Raw genomic sequence first — 22,562 nt, forward strand, 5'->3', positions numbered from 1 at the left:
TTTAGTTTGAGCCTTGGTCGTTTCTCCGTGTCGAAATGTGCAAGTACAAAACATATGTTGCACGCCTGCAGATTATATTTCCTTTGCTTTAAAAACCCAACTCAACGTTTTTAAAAGGTGTCATTAAAAGAATTCTTAATTAAAGCTACACACACACACACACACACACACTAAGGTACTCTAAGAATGGGGGGAAAGTGTGCAGCTGCCATCCTTTTAGGTAAAGGATTTCAGCACATTATCTAACACCGCAATGGGAATTTTTCAGCCTACTTCTTGGGTTTGAGATTAATTCTGTGCCATAAGAATCTATATAAAGTTATCAACAAACCGCCCCACTCCTTTGACATTCTGCCACTCTTCACAGTGACCAAGGAACAGAACTCAGGAACAGACTGTGCAGGATGTAGTGTAATGGATCTCAATGGTTAAGGTCCAGAAAATTCCCTGGTCTCCTATGATTTCTGGGAAAAGGGTCTGACATCTCTAGCAAAAAGTTGCTGAACTTCCCCCACCCCCAACCCAAGATCAACTTGCCAGATGAAGCTCTGTTATTTTCTACTTTAAAAAAAAAGTAAAATCATTTTGGTCCAATCTTGGTGCTCTTTCCTAGAATGAACAAAGTACAAATTCATCTCTGGCTCCTTCCAAACTTTCTGTGTTTTTGTACTGCTGAATCAAAAGGTTATTTTCTGAAAGAAGCTGATTTCTGCCTGATGGTATGAAAGAACTATTATGTGTATCAATTATTAGTATTAATAATAATAATATTTATATGCCACCCTTCATTGGAGGATCACAGGGCAATTTAAAGTATAAAAACATGAAAATACATAACACAATAACAAACTTAACATTGCCCCCCACCCCCGAGACAGAGAGAGAGAGAGAGAGAGACCAGAACTACAAATACATAAGAAATAACAAAAAATGAATGCACTGCATTTGGGATGCAAATTAACAAAATGCATAAAATCATGAGAAACAAGAATGATGTAAACGTGGTTGACTCTAATTAAAACTTAAGTATGTAGTAACACCTGGTGTCATTTATTTATTTCTATACCACCAAAATAGAGGGAAGAAACACCAAGGCAGTGAAGAGCATAAACTCAACAATAAAATTACATTCGTAAGTGCAAAATTGAGTGCAGTCAAAAGACAGCAGCCATACAGTCAGTCTGAATGCATTCTCATTTTGAACCACTATGAGTTTATATTGAGTTGTATTAATTGTGTGACGAATTTGTTTGCTTTTCGCCTGATTTATATGCTATTCTGTCCTGATATCCCTATGGTAATTGTAATGCTTCTTCATTTTTATGCTATTTTGAACCACTTTGGGTGCAACATTGTTGTTGGTAAAGTGAAATACAAATATTAAATCAAATCTCTTTATTTTCTGCAACACGATCAAATGTCTGCCATTCATTCCTATGGAGAAATGCAATGTTCGAACAGCTTATTAGTTCTTGAACCTTTTGGCTCCTGAATGCCGCAAACCCGGCAGTGACAGTTCTGGTTTGCAAACTATTTTTGGAAGCTTAATGTCCGATGGGGCTTCCGCGGCTTCTGATTGGCTGCAGGAGCTTCCTGCAGCCAATCAGAAGCCGCGCTTTGGTTTCAGAACGTTTTGTAAGTCGAATGGACTTCCAGAACGGATTCCATTCAACTTCCAAGGGAAGGCTGTTTACTGTAAGCATAAGTACTGTTGTCCATGAGTGGAGAGGAGAAAGAGCCAGGAGAATGGGTCCAAGTGTGGGTAGGGGAGGGAAACTTGTATAAAGTGGTGGAACGGAGGCAGCCTCATATTAAACTTACCCAGTCGCCACAGGAGACAAGGACTTCCACATAGGCGAGTGAGTGGACTAGCAGAAAAGGAACAGAACTCTCTGTCCCTTCTCCACCAGACCACTTGATTTCAACAGTGGCCTCAAGCAATGGGAAGCCCAACCCTCCCTCCACCAGTCTGTTTTTTGGCGAGGCATCCCAATCTCCTACTTCCGATAGCTGATTCTTTCCCAAGTTCCCATGCTCTATGGCAGGGGTCAGCAAACTTTTTCAGCCGTGGGCCGGTCCACTGTCCCTCAGACCTTGTGGGGGGCTGGACTATATTTTTTGTGGGGGGGGGGGAGAATGAATTTCTATGCCCCACAAATAACCCAGAGATGCATTTTAAATAAAAGCACACATTCTACTCATGTAAAAACACACTGATTCCCGGACCGTGGGCTAGATTTAGAAGGTGATTGGGCCAGATCCAGCCCCCGGGCCTTAGTTTGCCTACCCATGCTCTATGGAAATGCAGACTACTAGCTTATTAGCAGGCTAGCAAATATTTCTTCTCCTTTTTAAAATATATAAATAAATACAAAAACTGCAGTCTGGTAATCTTTGTGGGCTTATTTTCAAGGATGGGTGGAGGAGGGATGAAGTGGGAAGCGGATGAAGGACGGGGACGGAGCCTGCCCTCTCTTCCTATCTATAAGATTTCGGGGGATTTTGCTTGCCCACGATAATATTTACTCAGTGATCGATTGTTCAGGTTTCTTGTGCCGCAGGAGATTTCTATCCTGTTGACCTGAATTTCACCTTCTAAGTAAAGGATACAGTAAAATATACAGTAGTCTTTGTGTTGAGAATTTGCTCTCAGTAGGGCAGGATTTGTGGCACAAATTTGATTCCTCATACATCTTCTTGGCGGGGTTAAAATGAGACTTACTTTAAGCAGCTGCTCAACAGCTGTACCTCATCCAAAACTCTATTCTGCAAAAGTTGTCAGGTTTTTGTTTTGAAAAGATTAGAGTTTGGATTACTTCTGACACTATAAAACTGATAACCTGCAACATGGCTATGATTTATAAAAACAAAATGACAGTCCTCTGTTAACAAAAAGGGAGATTTAGAATAACTAATTGAATGAATTAATAAAATGAATAAAATGTGGAAATACTTAAAAAAATACATAATAAGCAAATATATTGTGTAAGATAGTGGGGGGGGACAAAGAAACATGACTACAAATGTGTACAACCTACTTAAAAGCTAAAACTAAAACTAGCATTTTTCATTATCTTGGCTTGGTAATGAAGCAATTCTGAAAGGAAATGTACAAATTATAAGCAAGGCAATAAGCGACCCGATTTCTAAAAACTAAACTGTAATGCAGAAACCTCTCCTTTAGTAAAGCCTGCATTACCTGTGCCAATTAAAATATCATCTCATTTTTCTGTACAGCTGTAATCCTAAACACACTTATAGAACCATAGAATTATAGAGTTGGAAGGGAACCCAAGAGTCATCTAGTCCAACCCCCTGCAATGCAGGAATTTCAGCTAAAGCATCCACGACAGATGGCCATCCAACCTCTGCTTAAAAACCTCCAAGGAAGGAGAGTCCATCACTTCTCATGCGAGTCTGTTCCACTGTCAAACACCTCCTACTGTCAGAAAGTTTTTCCTGATGTTTAGTTGGAATCTCCTTTCTTGTACCTTGAAGCCATTTGTTCGAGTCCTACCCCTCCCCCAGAGCTTGCTCCATCTTCTATGTGACAGCCCTTTAGATATTTGAAGATGGCCACCATTATCTCCTCTCAGTCTCCTCTTTTGCAGGCTAAACATACCCAGCTCCCTCAACTGTTCCTCATAAGGCTTGGTTTCCACACAACTGATCATCTTGGTCATCCTTCTCTGCACACCTTCCAGCTTGTCAACATCCTTCTTAAATTGTGATGCTCAGGACTGGACACAGTACTCCAGCTAGACAGAGAACAAAAGTAATCCAAACCATCACCACCACCCCAAAATATCCAGGAGATCCTTTCACAGATAGTACTGAACTAATCTGAGATTAATTTAGTGTTTCCCCATCCAATGATTTTTTTGCCTTCGTTAACATTTAACAATATTAATCACAATATTTTCCATGATCGCCGTGCAACTAATTGTTGGTTTTAGTACTGATTTCAGTCAGATTACTGATTGTTATCTAGATAAAATAACACAGAAAAATGGGTGCTAGAATTCCACCTTATAGACTGATATCATGGCCTCAATGAAATCACGTTGCAGACTTAGGGTAGTTGCTACAATGTGAAGTACTCCAATGGTCGTGGAACTCTAGTTCTCTAGTATTCTCTCCTCGTGGAATAAAAATGTAAATTGCAATGGAATATACATTTATACCAGTTGTTCAGGGTTTTTTATGAGATATTAGACACGAAGAGGCTTGTAAAAGTAATGAAAGCACTTCAGGACATTTTAAACAAAGGATATTGTGCCACACATCATTAAACGTGAAGCATGTGAAAATTACTTGTAAAAAATAATAATAATAAAATTTGCGCTGCTCACTATTTACTTTAGGGGTCAAGTTCAACCTTTTAAAATTACTTCTAAACATGCTTTAGTATCTCTTAAGGAGGCTTAGTTACTTTCCTTTTACAGATGGTACTGTTTCACTCGCTGTTCCTACCATTGGAGGGTGGTCCATTAGGGCAAATGGGGCACTGCCCCACCAGTGTCACCCTGCCTTTAGCCAGCCTCCACCTGCCTGCCCAGGCCGCGGCACTGCCTCTCAGTCTCCTCCTCCTTAATTTCAGGGTCGCCCTTGTAGAACTCAGCAGCGAGGAGGATGAGGAGAAAACTAGAATTAGTTGGCTCTCCCTCTCATTGCTTCTGGCTTCACCTACTTTTGGTCTCTCTGCCTTCTGTCCAGTCAGTCCCAATGGACAATGGACTACCTCTGGTGCCTTCATTTTATTGATTTAGATCGTGCCATCCAATGTCCTCACTCTTTAACTATGGTGTTCTATTAATAATATTGGTAACTATTGGTAACCACATGCAAACATGCAAAAAATCCAAGGTGAGAAACTCAGGCATATAAAAACAATAAGACAATAAGGCTCCAAGACAAAAACCAACAGCAAAATTCACCTGGAAATGTCAATCTACATCTAGCATTTACTCACTTGAGTCAGGAAGGGGATGTAAACTCAGTGGAAGGGCATTTGCTGTGCATGCAGAAGGTCCCAGGGTCAATTCTTGGCATCTCCAATAAGTATGTCAGTGTAGGCGATACTGAGCTAGATGGACCAACGGTCTAATTTGGTATAAGGCAGCTTCCTTTACTCCCTGTATGCTGTCCAAGTTCCTAAAGTTTGTGGCTGAGTGCAATGCTAGGATTTGTGGCACCAGTTAGCTTTGACAAACCACTGAACTTTACGCTGACACAGACTTTTCTCCTTTCCTTTCCTTTCCCCACCCTGCCTTCATTCTTCCCAGCATCTTGGCTACCTCAGTGGTTTCCCAACCAGACCTTGCCAAACAAACAGAATCATTAGAACAATGCAGAAATTCCAAAGCAATGCAATTTTAGTCACAATATATTTTGGTTCAAAAGTCTTGTTTTCTACTCTCACAACGGGAGTCTTGGATCAGGTTTTTGCTTCAGAACTCACATTTATTTCCCCATTAAATTTGTCTGAGGGGAGCCTTCCCTATCAAATTTGCCTCACTCGCTTAGTTTTGTAACCTGGGGTCCTCCAGATGTTGTTGGACTACAGCTCCCATCATTCCTGTGCTCTGGCCATGTTGGCCAGGCTGATGGGAGTTATAGTCCAGCACTTTCTAGAAGGCCACAGGTTAGCCGCCCCTGTTATATACAAATGTACCACAACTAACTTGAATATATTGTAATATTCCATGGAGTCTTTATATCCTCTGATGCAACATGAAGAGCCAAAGAAATGTATTTCTAGTATGGCAGAAACATGACACTTGTTTTGATGATGCAAAACTCCCTCAAATACGTTGCAGCTTATATAATAAATATAGTGGCTTGGATCCAGAGAGCTCCTTGAAAACATTTCTGCTTATGCAAGGAGAGGGTTCACAGATTTCCTACAAATCTCCCCACCCACAACTTCAGCTGCTTTCAACACTTCACAAGCACGCCTGAAACCCTTTCCAATCTCAGGGACATGTTTTGGAGGGTGCAAAGGGTTGAAAGAGCAAGGTGAAATGCTATTTTGTTCAAACAAAATTCTATTCATAGTGCTTTTAGTCCAAACTAGCATTATTTATTTAGATAATTTATATACCACACAGCATTTTTAGCAAAATCTCCAAGCAGCTTACACAGATCACAAAATATTACAAACATAATGCAAGTTTATATATATAAACACCACCTGTGCAGGATAACTCTTCTAAACATCAGTGCATCCATATGAGTAAGAGATGTTTAAAATGTTCAGCAAATGATGGTTCCCAAATCTCTTTTGAGAGCATATTCCCAAAGGTATATTTGTTGTTGTTCAGTCGTTCAGTCGTGTCCGACTCTTCGTGACCCCATGGACCAGAGCACGCCAGACACGCCTATCCTTTACTGCCTCTCGCAGTTTGGCCAAACTCATGTTAGTAGCTTCGAGAACACTGTCCAACCATCTCATCCTCTGTCGTCCCCTTCTCCTTGTGCCCTCCATCTTTCCCAACATCAGGGTCTTTTCTAGGGAGTCTTCTCTTCTCATGAGGTGGCCAAAGTACTGGAGCCTCAACTTCAGGATCTGTCCTTCCAGTGAGCACTCAGGGCTGATTTCTTTGAGAATGGATAGGTTTGATCCTCTTGCAGTCCATGGGACTCTCAAGAGTCTCCTCCAGCACCATAATTCAAAAGCATTAATTCAAAAGGTATATGCTGAAACCCCAAAGGAAAGGCTCATCTCTGTGAGATTCCTAGGTGGCAATCTGCTAGCCATCACTCTCTAATGATCACTAGGATTGGTTTGGTCTGTAGTCAGAGCGGTAGTCTATTACATATCCTGACTAAAATTATGCCTGATAGGATCTCAGAATAAATCTTGCCTTCCTCAGAGTAAACCTTGCCCATCCCACAGTAGACTTTATCTATTCAGCAGAGTAAATAAAAATGGCCCCATTTTGCAGTCTATGGCCCAGTCTGCACTTCCCAGTAAACCAATATTTAATAGTTTACCATGAACAAGGCTTGCTCCTCCCTGCTAGTGTGGAACAAACTTTTATCCCTGTCACTGCATTCTGTCTAACCTGGGAATTATGGCCTATTTCACTCCAAACGAACTAAGATCTGTAACTAAGATTTTCTGCTTTGCCTATGATGATTTATTTGGGTGAAATATGCCACAAACCCCAGTTCAGACATAAGGATAAGCCTTATGGTTTGCTTCTCCTGCGTTACCGCCAAATGAGTGAAATTGGCAGGTCCACTAGAAGCCACTACGGTTTATTGTGACATGTGAATTAGGCCTATATCTCCTCTTATCCTCTCCAAGAAACAGCTAGTTTCACACTTGAGCTGAAAACGCTTGACAGCATATTACACTGACTAATAATAATGTAGCCCTTTTAAAATATGTTTCTAATCCCGAGTTAATTCACGTTGGCTCTCTGTGGTTAGCTGCAAGTATTTTCCACTTAAAACCACCTCTCTCCAGTGCGCCGTTAAGTGTACGACTTTTCTCTGGCAAAGTTTTCTAAAAGTGACCTTCTCTTCCGAGCAGCCAAAGGGGAGCAGTGCTCTTTTAAAGAAGCCGAAGAAATTAGCTCAAGTAGACATAAAGGCACTATGTCCCACACATCTAATCATCAAATGGTTTTACTTTCCCTGAGATAAAGTCAAAAGAAATTATATTGTCTCCGATCTTTACCTTCCATTTGCTGGGCACTGTGACAGCTCTGAACGGTACATCTCTATCTGTAAAAGCACCCAAGGGTATAAGCCCCTGTAGCATGACAGTCTTAAAAGTCTTAACAAGCCGCACATGCCTAAAAGGCATTCTCTTGCAATGGGAAGTGCAAGTGGTTTGCTGAACTTTGAATGTACAATAATCCAATGTATTCTGCCCTGTGGAGAGAATGCAAGCAGATGGGACTTGACAATGCTAAGCCAAGCTGCGCTGTGTGACCTTTTGCTCTCTTTTTCTTTCCCTTCACTCAGGAGCCATCCTTTTACTTATCCAGGCAGCTCCTTTTACCCATAGTTAGTACCTCCAATCAAACACAGGAACATATGCTCACCTCTGGTGCACCCTGCAGAATACCTTCCCAACCTCTAACCCAAGACGCATTCAGGGTAAGTCTACACCAGCACTGCCCCCTTACTGCAGTTGTGCAAGTTAATCATTTGGGGGGGGGGCAGACACACAAAACAATCTGCTGGAGATGGAGGGCGGGTCTTGCGGAGTTGGACACAGAGTCACCAAAAAGGAGAGGAGCAAAGATAAAAAGGGAAGGGCTGTAGTGCAGTAGCAAAGCATCTGCCTCTCTTGCAAGTAGAATCATAGAATCATAGAGTTGGAAGAGACCACAAGGGCCATCCAGTCCAACCCCCTGCCAAGCAGGAAACACCATCAAAGCATTCCTGACAGATGGCTGTCAAGCCTCCGCTTAAAGACCTCCAAAGAAGGAGACTCCACCACACTCCTTGGTAGCAAATTCCACTGCCGAACAGCTTTCACTGTCAGGAAGTTCTTCCTAATGTTTAGGTGGAATCTTCTTTCTTGTAGTTTGAATCCATTGCTCCGTGTCCGCTTCTCTGGAGCAGCAGAAAACAACCTTTCACCCTCCTCTATATGACATCCTTTTATATATTTGAACATGGCTATCATATCCCCCCTTAACCTTCTCTTCTCCAGGCTAAACATACCCAGCTCCCTAAGCCGTTCCTCATAAAGCATCGTTTCCAGGCCTTTGACCATTTTGGTTGCCCTCCTCTGGACACGTTCCAGCTTGTCAGTATCCTTCCTGAACTGTGGTGCCCAGAACTGGACACAGTATTCCAGGTGAGGTCTGACCAGAGCAGAATATAGTGGTACTATTACCTCCCTTGATCTAGACGCTATACTCCTATTGATGCAGCCCAGAATTGCATTGGCTTTTTTAGCTGCTGCATCACACTGTTGATTGAAGTAGTTCAATCCCTTGCATTTCCAGGTAGGACGTGCGATGTCCTCTGTCACTAACCATGGAAAGGCTGCTGCCTCTGTCAATGCAGACAGTACTGAGCTAGATGGACCAGTTGGTGTGACTTGGGTAACCGGTAGATTCCTGCGCTCCTGTTTGCTGGTAAGAATTGCTGGAGACGCACAGATGCATCTGTGACTAAGAATGATGAGAGGCATTTATCCAAAATCTAATAAGAGGCAGGGCAGTAAACACACGGTTGCAGCTTGATGCAGCAGCATCCAAACAAGTTGCCCAAATTCTGCATAGAAAGGTACTGTATTTCCATGCAGGAATGATTGCAAGGTTTGCCTCTTGAAGGCGTTCTTTTTTCCACTTTGCAAGGTGCTTTCCAGTGCATGCACAAGCAGTGAAAATCTATTATGCATGATTATCTATGGGGTAGTGGTTAGAGTGCAGGACTAGGATCAGGGAGACCCAGGGTCAAATCTTTACTTAGCAATGAAGCTCACTGGGTGACCCTGGGGCCATCAACATCTCTCAGTTTAATCCACTGCATAAGGTTGTTGTGAGGATGAAATAAGGGGAAGGAGAACTACTGTATATTCTGGCGTATAAGACTACTTTTTAATCCAGGAAAATCTTCTCAAAAGTCGGGGGTCGTCTTATACACCAGATGGAGAATCTGCGGTCGAGTATATCTCAAACTCTATATTTTAACTGGAAAAGTTGGGGGTCGTCTTATACGCCAGAATATACGGTATATGTGCTGCCTGGCGCTCCTTGAAGGAAAAGCAGCGTACATTAACAAGCACCATCTACGTACAACTCTTTCAAATAAATTAAAACCAGGAGCCTCCTACTCAGCATTGATCAGGAATTCTAAGAAACCAAAAAAAAGAAATCACTGCAGTTTTGAAATCAGTGCCGTTTGAAACGGTCCAGTTCATTCAATTGTATCCACACATAAAGGAATACCTGCTCCTGCATCTCGGGCACCATTAAAAAAATGGTTACAATAGATTAAGAGGTGTCCAGTTGCATAGCAAGCAAAGAAAATAGCAGTAGAAATATGTTTTGTTTATGGAAATGCCTTTCTTTCAGGAAGGAATAGAAGACTTGCTTCCAAGATAATTGGAACTGGATAATTCACGAGATCAGGACATGGGTTATGGGAGAGATTTTTTACTGTGTCAGGCCACTGGTCCATCTAGCTCAATATCGTCTACACTGACTGGCAGCAGCTGTCCATGGTTTATGGCAGAAGTCTTTTCAGGCAACATTCCGTATCGAACCTGGGACATTCTGCATGCAAAGCCAATAATCTAACACTGAACTATACTCCATCCCTCAATTTCACTATAAATCAGTCCAAGGGAAATTGGCTTGAAGAGACATTATGCCATGTACATTCCAACAACTAACTTCTGCCACATGGCAAGACAAGAGACAGCTCTGAAGCTGGACACAGGCTCCCAGGCTGCTCTGACTAGCTTTTGAGCAAAGCGAGTTCATCTTGAAGGCATCGCAGTGTAGGAACAAAACCAGTAGAAAGTGTGCAGCCTCTGCTTTAATAGGTGAAACGGAAATTAAAATGAAAGTGTCCCTCTGTGCTTCGTTGCACTAACTTACAAAAGTAATACAGACAAGCTATACTAAGGAGATCTCTTTTGACATAGGCTAGTATAAATGCACTTGTCGGTTAAGAGGAAATGCCCTTTCCTATCTTATTCCATGTCAGAAGGAATCTTTGTACCGCGGCCTGTCTATATTTCTTTCTGTGAGTTGATGCAATGAAGCACATCGAGTGGCTAGGCTTGGTAAAAGGAGCATGAAAAGAAAAGTCAGGGGGGAAAGGCGACATTTTGAAACTACGCTGGGTATCCCAAAACAGAACTGAATCAACGTAGCCGGTGCCAAGCAAAATGCACGGGGCCAATCTTCCCAATAATTGCATTTCATTGTAAGAGCTATCATCAAGCTCAGTTTTAAGGAGGCTTATTCTTTCAAGATCTGGCACTTCCACAGTTGCTTCGGGTTAGAGAGAGAAAGAGACCCATTAATTTCAAAAAGGATTTATCTCCTGCAAATGCACCACTTGATCAGTGGTTGTCTGTATACCACAAACAGCCAAGTTACTTCAGAATGCTTTTTGTTTGTTTCTGACATGTTTTCTCCCACGCCTATCATACAAATCAGCAATGCCCCTTGTTGTGAAAGGAATTTGAACAGTGTAATGCAGTTTTTAAAGAACCCTAAGAATTGCCTGTGCAGGATCGAGTCTATCTCAGCCAGCACACTCTCTGTTAACCCAGTGGCAACCCAGATGATATTTGCTATTTCTAAAAATAGATTTTTTATTTTTCATATTAAGAAATGGAACTGGTGCGATGCTTCAAAGTACCACCAATGCACAATGGCGGCAATCCAGGGAAAGTCAAGCGTGCTTAAATTACATTGAAATCAGCGGGATGAAATTGCACTATTAAGCACTTGAGCCCTATCCATTTCAACGGGACTTGAGCCTGCTAACTTTCTCTGGATTGTACCCAATGGCTGCTGTCCAGAGAAACACAGTGGCAAATCACAAATAGGGGAGAGTTAAAGACAAGAAGCTACCTTACAAAACTTGATAGCGCCAAGGGATTTCTGAGGAACTTGGCAACTTGACCTGTCATAGGGAAGCAAAACACATATAACACTGAACAATGCTGCACAGAAAGTATCTCTAGACCAGGGGGCAGACAACATGGTGCCCATCAGATGCCATGGACCCCAGCTCTCATCAGCCCCAGACAGCATGGCAAATAGGGATGATGGGAGCTGTTGTCTGACAACATCTGAAGGGCCCCACCCATGTTGGCTTCCCTTGTTTCACAGGGACCCCTGCAATTGCCTTAGGCACCATCTGTACTATGCATTTAAAGCAGTATCACACCATTTTAAAAACAAAATATAAAAATTCCTTCCAGTAGCACCTTAGAGACCAACTAAGTTTGTTCTTGGTATGAGCTTTCATGTGCATGCACACTTCTTCAGATACACTGAAACAGAAGTCACCAGACCCTTATATATAGTGAGAGAGTGGGGAGGGGTATTACTCAGAAGGGTGGTGGGAAAGGGTGATTGGCTGATAGGTGTGGAAAACCTGTTGACGACTTAACGACTGCAATTGGTCTTACAGGAAAAAGCAAGGGGTGAGATGGCTAAAGATAGCTTGGTCATGTATAATGAGATAAGAATCCAATGTCTTTGTTCAGACCAGGTCTCCCCATGGTTTTAAGTTTGGTGATTAGTTGCAATTCAGCAACTTCTCTTTCCAGTCTATTTCTGAAATTCCTTTGTAGTAAGACAGCTACTTTGAGATCTTGAATAGAATGTCCTGGGAGACTGAAGTGTTCTCCTACTGGTTTCTCTGTCTTGTGATTCCTGATATCTGATTTATGTCCATTTATCCTTTGGCATAGGGTTTGGCCAGTTTGTCCAATATAGAGAGCTGAAGGGCACTTTTGGCATTTGATGTCATACAGAATGTTAGAAGATGAGCAATTAAATAGTCATGAGATAGTATGTTTGAGGTTGTTGGGGCCAGTAATGGTGTTGTCCGGGTGTATGTGGCAGCAAAGTTGGCATCTGGGTTTATTGCAGGCTCTGGTACCAGTGTCCATGTTAAGTCCTGTTGTTGTATTACTGTGGGTGAGGGGTTGTTTAAGATTGGGTGGCTGTCTGTAGGCGATGAAAGGTCTTCCTCCCAGAGCTTGAGAAAGAGAACTGTCATTGTCTAGGAGACGTTAAACAGTCATGGCTTCCCCCAGAGAATCCTGGGAAATGTCATTTGTTAAGGGTGCTGAGAGCTGTTAGAAGACCCCTATTCCCCTCACAGGGCTACAACTTAAAGAGTGATTTAACAATCAATCCTTCTTTCCAGCTTTTGCTGGTGCACCTCATCAGCTGCCCCGGACTCTCAGCTTTCATGTTTTGGAAATGTAAGTCTCTATCCCTCCTAGAAAAGAAGTTATGGGGCAAAATGTGCAGGTATCTTCTAAGCAATTTCTGTGAAAGGAGAGTGAGTATGGTATGATCTCCACAATCTGGACCAGCAAGACATTGTTGACTTCCCATGGTAAGCAAATTTCTCTGATTTTGTGTTGTGCCATGCCCACCCCCGTACCAGCTATTTTGAAACTGGTACCTCCATCTCTTTCTCTCTCTCAAAATTCAAAATGTGCCCACTGGTCCAGAAAGACTGGTTACTTCTGCCTTGCATCCCAACACCAAAAAGGATTGTTTGAGGAAGATATAAGTATAGAATGTGCTGTGTTGGGTTGTAATGTGGTCAGTAAAAATTCCCAGAGGATTTCTTAGGCAATGATTTTTGCCCTTATTTCCACCAAGTGACTCTTAAAGGGACCAAAATGGACAACAACAACAACACCCAATGAACCAAGCAATAATAACCTGGACTTTCTTGCAATATGCAGTCTGGCTAATTGACTCTGAAGCTATTTGCTCTATAAGCACTTCTCTGCAATGTTTCCTTGGTGCATGAATTGCTTTCACCCCTCTCCAAATACTATGACTTTAATTCTGAGCTAAAATCCAGTTACCTGAAAAACAGTCAATTAAGTCTGTCTTGTCTCATTTCTATTCTTAAGGGTGGGTAAAACTACTTCCACGTAGGAATCAACTGATTTTGCTTCTAAGTAGTTGCCATTCTCAAGCATCTGGAAGAAACGTGCTGGTCAAGGTTTTTTGCAAGGCAACACAGAAGCAATAGAGGGGAGGGAATTCCTTTCCCTCCTTCTCTCAAACAGCTGCTCTGGATTATGACACACTCATCTGTGCGATTTCATATTAGTGGGAGATTTCATTCTTTTTCAGAAGTCTACAAATCTGTGAACAAAAACATTTGGGATACACACTGTACTAAAACAGTCATCCATCAAGCCACGGTTGCCTACCATCGCTCACTGAACTCCTTGGCTCCCCCTTTCCTCCCTTCCCTTTCCCAGCTCTTCACCTATCAACATGTAGACTGCAAGCTCCTCGGGGCAGAGGACTTGTCCTCTTTGCTTCCAGTACTCTACAAAATGCCAAATAAATAGAATTTGTGCTACATAATTATCATCTCTAAGGAATTTTATGTATGTTCAGTCTCAAGCAAAAGCACTGGACAAAAAATCTAAGTGATTCAACTCTAAGGAGCCTGCTTCACACCTGCCTGCATACATATCGCTTAAGAGCCAGTGTGGTGTAGTGGTTAAGAGCGGTGGACTCGTAATCTGGTGAACTGGGTTCGCTTCCCCACTCCTCCGCATGCAGCTGCTGAGTGACCTTGGGCTAGTCACACTTCTCTGGAGTCTCTCAGCCTCACTTACCTCACAGAGTGTTTGTTGTTGGGGAGGAAGGGAAAGGAGAATGTTAGCCGCTTTGAGACTCCTTAGGGTAGTGATAAAAGGGGATATCAAATCCAAACTATTCTGCTTCTTATAATAGCTCATCATTTGACTACTCAATGTTTTTGATGAGTATCACCTGCCCATTCTGCATTTTCAAGGACTCATTCCTTTAGTGCAGCAGTACCCATGTTTTGTAACTCCCTGCCTCTTGGCACTAGGCAGGTACACTCAGCACTGAAAACTTTTTAGTTTTGGCAATCCTACGTAGACACATGATTTAAGGTTGTTTGTTTTTTAATCTTTGCTTTAATGCAGCCAACTTTATGAATATCTGTTTTTCTTCGGATTCTGTATTTTAGCTTATTTTATCTATAATTTTATCTGTGCACCCGTTTGGAGAATACTTTGTTCAAGTGATTTGTAATATAGCTTTCTATATAGGTAAGACACAGCAGAAACAGGCAAACACACCTGTGCTGTTAAGAATTATACACACATCATATTTTGAAGGTGGCCTAGAACACTAGTGGCCCCTTGAGACAGCAGGCCCTGGGTTGCAATCCACTCACTAATCTTGTCTTGCAGGTAGAACTAGAGGGCGGGAGGAAGCCACCCATCTGAATAAATGTTGCCAATTGCTCCAGACCATTACTGGGCTACATGGACCAATGTAGGCCATCATCCGCTATCTGAATTGACCTGGGGCGATTCACTATCTCTCTGCATCAGCTCCCTACATTCAAAACAGCAATAAGAACAATCTTATTTGGCTGAAATATACAAGAGCCAATGAACCAATCAACAAAGAACCCTTTCCCTTTTTGCTGAGACAACTGGATTTTGGTGGGTTTCGTTAAAAAAAAATGCTATGCTGAACAGAAGCAGAGGCTGCCTTTAACAGAGATTACAGATCATTGGAATCAGAATTATAGATTGTCAGAATCAGAATTATAGATCTAAAAAGGCTACCAAACAGTGCACAACTTCATTTCACAAAAGCCTCCTCTGACTGAGTTTATATAACTACTCTTCATTAGCAGATACAGGTCTCTTCACTTTATTTTGTCAGATTAATTCTCCCTCGCTCCTCACTATCTTATTTTGTACTGAGTGAAATGCTAAAGTGGCAAACCGGGTTAGGATCACAGCTATCTTGTGCAACGCCTGCAAAACCTTTTTATTTTAATTCCAAATGTCACACTTCATCATGCGGCTGTCAGCTGCTGTCGTTGTTTCAATGTGCTGAACTAAATCACGCCGGCACAGAACTTGACGTCGATTAACACAATTAAAACGAAAAGAGAAAAAAAGTCAGATCTCCTTGATTTAAGTGTGACCTCGTGGCCTACCAAACCAAAATGGAGATCCAGAAAACGGGGGGAACGGGGACGACAAAATCACTACAGAAACTAATCTCACCAGACTAGACATCTCGCTAAAGCTACATGATGACCGGCCAAGTGCTGTCACTTCTCCTGAGAGGCAGGCATTTAATGCCCCCCCCCTAACTACGTACGCACATTTTATTCATTATAGGCTTCCAAGCAACTTGAACAACAACTGCCCACAGATTCTATTATTACTTGCATATAGTATTAAGTTCAGGGCTTTTTCTAATCAACATTTGCCTGCAAACGTAATGACGAAATTTGTACCTGGAAATTGCATTCTTGCAGAAAGCAAGACATTACAGGCCTCCCGTGTGTGTGTGTGTGTGTGTGTGTGTGTGTGTGTCAATGTTCAGCCCTTATGGAGCCCCCCAAGTGCTGCCACCAGTTCTACTTGTGCCACCTGAGGCTACAAGGGGCCGGATGGGCTGGTGCCATTTTTGGGGTGCACGTTCAACTCTCTCCATCTACCTTTTACCTTTTGCCACTGGGGGAGAGAGCAATGTGTAATGTCTGACATGGTGAGAGAATGCTGCTTCAACCTGGAGTCACGAGGCTGAATCCAACAAAGTCCTACTCAGAGTAGACCAACAGGCATGACTAACGTAGGTCCATCAATTTCAGAGAGTCTGCTTTGATTCTGACTGTGTAGGATTTGGACCGGGGAACGAAGTAGCAAAGCCAATCCCAGAGGACTTGAACTGACCACCTATCATTGGATAGGTGCAGAGTCCAAGCTCCACTTTTTGAAGGCGTCAGTTGCCCTATGGGGTTCCCTGTAGAAACTCTGTAATGCAGCTGATACCAGCGGGGCTTGCTCTCACCGACAGCCAGCTGACCAGAGGAGAGCGCAAGACTCCTTTTTCAATGAGCAAATGGGAGTGCACATTAGGGCTCCCGACAGTGCGCTGTTATCAGGCACATACAGCACCAGGTAGGTGTGCTTTGGGGAAATGGCCTCGCAGGCCAAAGCGGGACCTGTACAGGGTCTAATTAGGTCAACAAGCTGAAGGCTCCCCATGCCGGGCTTAGCTGGTTGTAACCCATGGATCCTAGCAAAGTGAAGGAGGTAAGGAATAATTTTCTCCTTCCTCCCCGAAAGCTGGAGAAGGAAGCAAAGACAATTGTCTGCGCCGAAGACTGTCCAGTGCCCACAGGTCAGGAGAGCTGACGGCAGCAGTAGGCAGTAGAAGCAAGAGGGCCTTCTTGGTAGTGGCGCCCTCCCTTTGGAACGCCCTCCCATCAGATGTCAAGGAAATAAACAACTATCTGACTTTTAGGAGAAATCTGAAGGCAGTCCTGTTTAGGGAAGTTTTTGGTGTTTGATCTTTTATTGTGTTTTTAATGTTCTGATGGGAGCCGCCCAGAGTGGCTGGGAAAACCCAGCCACTCTGGCCGGGGTATAAATAATAACTTACTTACTTACTTACTTACTTACTTACTTATTTATTTATTTATTTATTTTTATTGCTGCTGCTGCTGCTGCTGCTAAGGGAGGGGATGGATGAACAGAGCTGGAGGAACTATCACAGCAAGAGAAATAGTCATTCATTCTATCGATAAGGTTGCAGGACTACATTCCACGTGGCTCTCCAAACCAGACTGTAGCTGGTCATGTGAACTCATCCTTGAATTGCAACATGCCAAACTTTGCACACGTGCAGTTGTTATTAATTCATATTTTGCCCCCCACCCACTTGACAAAACACTCTGCACATGACCATTTTTGAGGAAATACAGTATTGATTTTTGAAGATTCCGGGTGCTAAACAAGCAGCAAAGGTCCTGCCTACTTCACATAAAGAGCAAGCTAGTCAAAATACCATGGAATTGAAACTTACGACTGGAGGAGATGGAGGCAAAATCTTTCAATAAAATAGAGTGGACATTGCAGTTCAATTAAAGGAGAGTTAAGGGTTATGGTTTCTTTTAAAAAAAGAGAAGAATTTATTGAATAAATATTGGCTGGTAAATGGTTCTATAGATAAGGAGAAATAAAAGGAAAAAGCACAGAGATGTGAGACAGAGGAAGAAACATTATAGATTCTGGCAAGCGATGAATGAGAAGCACAAAGTCTGATGAGGAGAGAAATCAGAAATAAAAGATAAACAGGAACTACAGATGAACCTATTTGACGGTATTAACGTTAAAAATATATAGATTAACTTTTTGTGTTCTAAGTATTTGTTTGGTTTAGAAACAATCTAACGGCATTATAAAGGACACAAAATTAAACATTTGAAAAGCCAAAAGGCCCAAAATCATTATTACATTTTTCAGCTGTAGTACTCAAGAATGCACAGATCAGTTAATTTCTAGTCTGAATCAATTTTCCAAGTGTTCTTACCTAAGTCCAGCTTCTGCATTAATCTGGTTTTGTTATGTATTTGTTTATTTATTTATTATTTTAAGAAAACCACACAAAGAGGAAAGTTCATATTTAAACCTCATATTTAAATCATATTTAAATCTGAGGTCTTTTGATGAAGGGTGGTATGTAAATCGAATAATCAATAATAATTATATGCATTAATCACAAAATTCACGTTAAAGAATATATTGTAGCTCAATGCTCACACTTCTAGATGTATTTTATTCTAAAATATGCATTTCAATGCATTTTGGTACTTTACTTTTTTAGCCCAAAAGTGTATCGCAAAATTTGGGGAATTGAAAAATTCAAAGGATAGCATTATCCTGTTCTGCACACTAATCTGGAAAGTGCAGATTTGCTCAATTTGCATCAGTATTCATAGAAAGTAAGTTCTTCAAACATCACTAGCAGTAAACATAGTTCGTTTTATCAGATATGTTTCAGATTGCCACTGGAAATCACCACTTTCCCTTTACAAAGACTATTAAATTAGTGTTAATGAGATGGTCCCACATACAGCCAGTATAAAGCACTCCTCAGTATGCCAAGCTGAGATGGCTTGCAACTCCCACAGTCCATCTGTGTCTGGGCTTGTTTTATGCTGGCCACGGTTATGACAGAAGGGTAAAATGTCCCCTTTTAAGAAAAAAAATGTGTTTACCAATTTCCTATAACTTCTGGAAGTACCTTTGCAATTTTGATACCCCCTGCAATGAGAAACAGGTTTCTTTATCCAGGGAGAATGTGTTTGGACGTAACACTAAACCACGGTTTAGCACTACATGAGTGAGCCCCTCCCACCTATTCACAAGAGACAAGAGGAAACATTTGGAATATTTTGCTTTTAATGAACTCTGTTTGTCATTTAGTCCTAACCAGGATTGCGGTTAAACACTAACTATAGTTAATTTCAACAAGCTGACTTCATAACCCATGGTTTGAAGTTGGCTTCTTTTGAAATTAACCATAGTTAGCATTTCACCACAATCTCCAGTTCAGACGAAACAAGATACTGTGGTTACTTAAAGTTTCTAAATTCTTCCTCTTGGCCACGTAAGACTAGAAGATAGACACGCAAGGTGAATGAGTGAGCATGAGGAAGCTGAGTACCATTTATGTAGTGTTAAACCAAGGTTTAATCTTATGCCCGAATACAGCCAGAGAGATATAAATTATGTAAAAGCTATCACATTCAGTTATTTCTCGTTTAATTTCCCTACTGGAGCTATTTCTACCTAAGACGCAGATACCAAATTATCAAGATACAGCCTTGTCAAGCATATTAGATATATTAGTCGATATGTCACATGCCAGTGGCAGTAAGTATACTACGTATGGCATTAAATAGAACATGTTCAGATGGGGAAAAAAACCTGCTGGTTTCCTATCGTGTAAATATGAGGAAGACATGAATCCCAATTATATGGCTCAATCCAGGCAACAAGTAAGTCATCACAGTATTTTTCAAGGATGATGAAAATACATAATGAAAGGAAATTCATAAAGAGTTACGGGTGGCAACAATAATATTATCTTCTCTTATTATTATTATTATGAGTGTCATGAAAATACTGAAGTAACCATTAATTACCTGCACTTCGTAGGTTAGGATCTAAATCAGGCATCTCCTTGGTAGCTTCTGGACTAACACTGTATATTGAGGCCCCTGCCTCGTTTGTAATGCTGTGGAACAGAAAGCAAATCATTAAAACCTTGCAACACAAAATACATTTTTTTAAAAAAATCTTAATAACAAGATACACAAAATATAATGATACAGACTCAACGCTTGTAAAATCTGCACCATGCTTTATATGAAAGTACAGTTTTGTATGAGCTTGGGCTGTGATCCTAAACATACGTTCTTGAACTGAAATATAAGAGATTTATTTCAAAAATTTAGGAGCTGTAATTTTCCACATCACCTCTCACCCACGCCACCTTTTCCTCTGATTTCAATATGTTACAGGTAAATGAAAAAGTGCTGTTGGGTTCTTATTTTTGTTCCCCCTCCTATATGAAAATTGTATCTCCCTTCTCCTTCGGCTGTTTACATATGAACATGCTCCACTGTTTTCAACAGGGCTTGTAGGATGCAGGGCTTGCATCCTATCTTTTACACTGGGCTTTGTACTCCTCACACCAATTGTTATTTCATATAAAACATTCTGAACACATATAAAAATGTGTGTACCTGTCATAAAAGTATCTACATACACAACTGAATGAGATATAGAGTTGTAAAGAACTTTGCAAACCTGGAAATCACTAATCGCTAAAACTATTTTTCTTTCTTTCTTTCCACTATAAACTTTATTTAGGGCACATTTTATAAAAAGCTAAGATAACAGGAGTAACAAGACATAACAGGGCCCGCCCACCCACCAGAACTAGAACCACTCAGTTCCTAATTGCAACGTATTAATTCTAAAATTATAAATCGGAAATTACAGCCAACTGGAGTGTTCTCAGCAGTCATTATTTTTTTCTTTTTCGAATCTCGAAAGAAACTTTACCGAAAAAAGCAAAATATATAATGTCAGTTACTTCTCTCCGGAGTCCGGGTGCACTTGATGGGCACACTGATTTATTACACGTTTCTGTGAAACAGCAGACACACAATTATCTCCTTTTGTATTTTGCATTTAATTAATATTTGTACATGGTTCTGTGTATTGTGAAAAGTGGCCCTGGAAATATTCTTCTTCGAGTCAGTTGTCATTCAAATGCGAAAATAACACACACACCAGTTCAGAGTGGGGCTACTTAACCCTCCCTCTCTTTCACACACACTCATGCATTTTTTCTTCATTCCTAAAAATAAAGCACAAGACCAGCTCGCAACATTGGAATAAAACCTATCATTTTTGTTCCTATCCTGACTTAACAGAGAGCACCCGGGTTCCCCCCCATCCGCACCCATAGCTGTCTTCTCTTAAAAAAAAGTACCAGCATCACAACATCACATACAAGGCAAGCTTTAAAACCTGAAGTTGCCAGTCCCCAAAAAGGCAGAAGTATCACCTTTCCTTTGCTTAGGCACACTTCAAATGTCCCCAAAGTCTGAATCAGAATAAGATATGAAGGTGAACTGAAATAGCAATCAAGGCTATATCGTATTTGAAAAAGGCCAACAGAGAAATCTTGAGGGGAGGATCGGCTGGGAGAAAACGAACTCGTTCCCACCTACTACTACCAAAAACCTCCAACTGAATACATTGAGAGAGACAATGAGATTTCTGTTCGTAGCAAAGAACCAGTCCCTTTAAAGATCTATAGGCCAGAGGCAATTGGGCTCAATTTTATTCATATATTCAGAGTCCGAGTTCCATACAGCTGCGGAAGTTGCCAAGAAATCACTTGTGGAGAAGGAAGCTTTGAGAAGTAAGTAAATAATGATCAAGAGCCCCACCCCCCCCAGCATCAAATGTGTGGGTAACTCTACTAGCTTTAGAATAGAGATGTTACATGGGTGTACCTGGCCGGAAAGGCAGGCAGGCAGGCAGCAAGGAAACAGACCAATTAACACACCTTCAGAATGCTCTGAATTATAACACAGATTGCTAACAACGCAACTTGAGAACGCAAGTCTCCTCCTCTGCAGCCCAGGTTTGAAAAATGGAGAGGGAGGGAGGGAGGGAGGGAGTGGGAGAATTAACTTTAGTAGTTTTCTTAGAAGCGAATTTGCTTTTAAATCACTTCTCTAACGTTTTCAAGACCCCAATACAAAAGAAAAGCCCAAATTAAAACATATTTATTCTGTATCTGAAGAGGTGTGCATGCACACGAAAGCTCATACCAAGAACAAACTTAGTTGGTCTCTAAGGTGCTACTGGAAGGAATTTTTTTTATTTTTTATTTTGTTTTGACTATGGCAGACCAACACACCTACCTTACCTGTAACTGTTTCAAAAAGTCATTTTTCAGCATTCCATTCATCATTAATGGCATTTAGAAGCAACACTTTCCCAGACAAAAATGAGCTTGTAGAGTCTCATTTGAAAATGCTCCAGATTGCTAAAACTGCTGGTTACTTATTCTAGCCGAACTTCAGTATATATATATATATATAGAGAGAGAGAGAGAGAGAGAGAGAGAGAGACTGACTTGACTGAGGTCATGCAATAATGCCAAAAGTTTTGCAGAGAAAAGTTTTAAATCATATTCCTTAGGACGCACAAGAGGAATTGCCTCCCTAGTAATTTATCTCAACACTCTTGTCAATTATACGTGGACACGACGGCAAACATTTTCAAATGTGTATTTTGTCTCTTAAATAAACCACGTTAAAACACCGTCCAAGTTAAACACATTATACTTCACAGTAGCCTAAGAATAGGATCAGAAATCTGCACAATGACACGATGCCTGGATTTTCTCAAGACCGTCGTCTGGAAGTAATTTTTATTTATTAATGACATAAAAAGCAACTTAACAGGTATCCAAAGATAACCGGTA

The 22,562-nt window shown here is 41.3% G+C and overlaps 1 protein-coding gene across 1 annotated transcript in view; it reads right to left on the minus strand.

Annotated features, from left to right (window-relative positions):
• The window catches only part of SRBD1 (S1 RNA binding domain 1), a 173,608-nt gene that overhangs the window by 87,592 nt on the left and 63,454 nt on the right, over nucleotides 1-22,562 (minus strand). The window contains 1 exon segment of the mRNA XM_033144900.1: nucleotides 19,696-19,787. Coding sequence (XP_033000791.1) covers nucleotides 19,696-19,787 — 92 coding nt within the window.

This window comes from Lacerta agilis, chromosome 3 (assembly GCF_009819535.1).
Source record: "Lacerta agilis isolate rLacAgi1 chromosome 3, rLacAgi1.pri, whole genome shotgun sequence".
NCBI lineage: Eukaryota > Metazoa > Chordata > Lepidosauria > Squamata > Lacertidae > Lacerta > Lacerta agilis.